This window comes from Apaloderma vittatum, unplaced genomic scaffold, assembly GCF_000703405.1.
Source record: "Apaloderma vittatum isolate BGI_N311 unplaced genomic scaffold, ASM70340v1 scaffold27807, whole genome shotgun sequence".
NCBI lineage: Eukaryota > Metazoa > Chordata > Aves > Trogoniformes > Trogonidae > Apaloderma > Apaloderma vittatum.
The window spans coordinates 1115-1854 of record NW_009726053.1 but is presented as its reverse complement, the minus strand read 5'-3'; the positions used below and the strand labels follow the sequence as shown (position 1 = coordinate 1854).

The following is a 740-nucleotide window of genomic DNA, read 5'->3' as shown; positions in this document are numbered from 1 at the left end:
ATAAGGGGGACATGTGGCTGCTTCCCCCTCACGGGGCTCTGGGATGGGTCCTCTCCATCCCTGGGGATGCCTGCCCTAGATCTGGCGCCCCCTGGGGGACATCTTACTCCCCGATGAGCTTTCTGGCTTTTGATATTTTTTTTTTTCCCTTTCTTTCCTGCAGAAAAACTCAAGCACCACAAAATCATCTTCGTGGTGGGTAAGTCTGTGTCCACCTCCTGTCGTGGGGTCAAGGCCACAGCCCAGCCCTTTGTCCCTGCTCCTTTGGGAGCAGCTGCTGCCCATGGGGGTTGTGGCTGAGGCTGTGGGACCTTGGTTGTCCCCAGGTACTGTGGGGTGGCCATGGCTCCAGCCTTGATCCTCGAGGCCGTGGTGGGGTATGCTGGGACCGGGAGGACACCTGCAGCCAGGGTGGGAGCATCTGGGGTGATGTGACAGTAACCCCCTGGGGATATGTCCTGGGTGCCATCAGGCAGTGGTGCTGTCCTCGGTGCAGATGGGGTGGTGACGCCCTGATGGTGATGGGACAGTGACATCCTGGGTGCTGGTGGGGTGATGGTGTCCTGGGTGCCATCAGCGTGGTGGTGCCCACATGGCAATGGCCAGCAGTCCATGCCAGCCCCAAACACTTCCCCTAGCCCACCCCAGGAGCAGAACTCCCATGGACCTGTGTTGGTTCTTCCACGTACCACTCCAGCTCTTTATGTGTGGGTTGGGGCATGTGTGGCCATCGCGTGTCT

General features: G+C 59.7%; 1 protein-coding gene across 1 annotated transcript in view; it reads left to right on the top strand.

Moving 5' to 3' along the window:
- Positions 1–163: 163 nt before the first annotated feature.
- AK1 (adenylate kinase 1) overlaps positions 164–740 on the top strand; it is a gene marked incomplete at both ends in the record, with an annotated part of 1687 nt that continues 1110 nt past the window's right edge. Inside the window, one exon of the mRNA XM_009873148.1 lies at positions 164–195. Coding sequence (XP_009871450.1) covers positions 164–195 — 32 coding nt within the window. The remainder of the gene's footprint in view (positions 196–740) is intronic.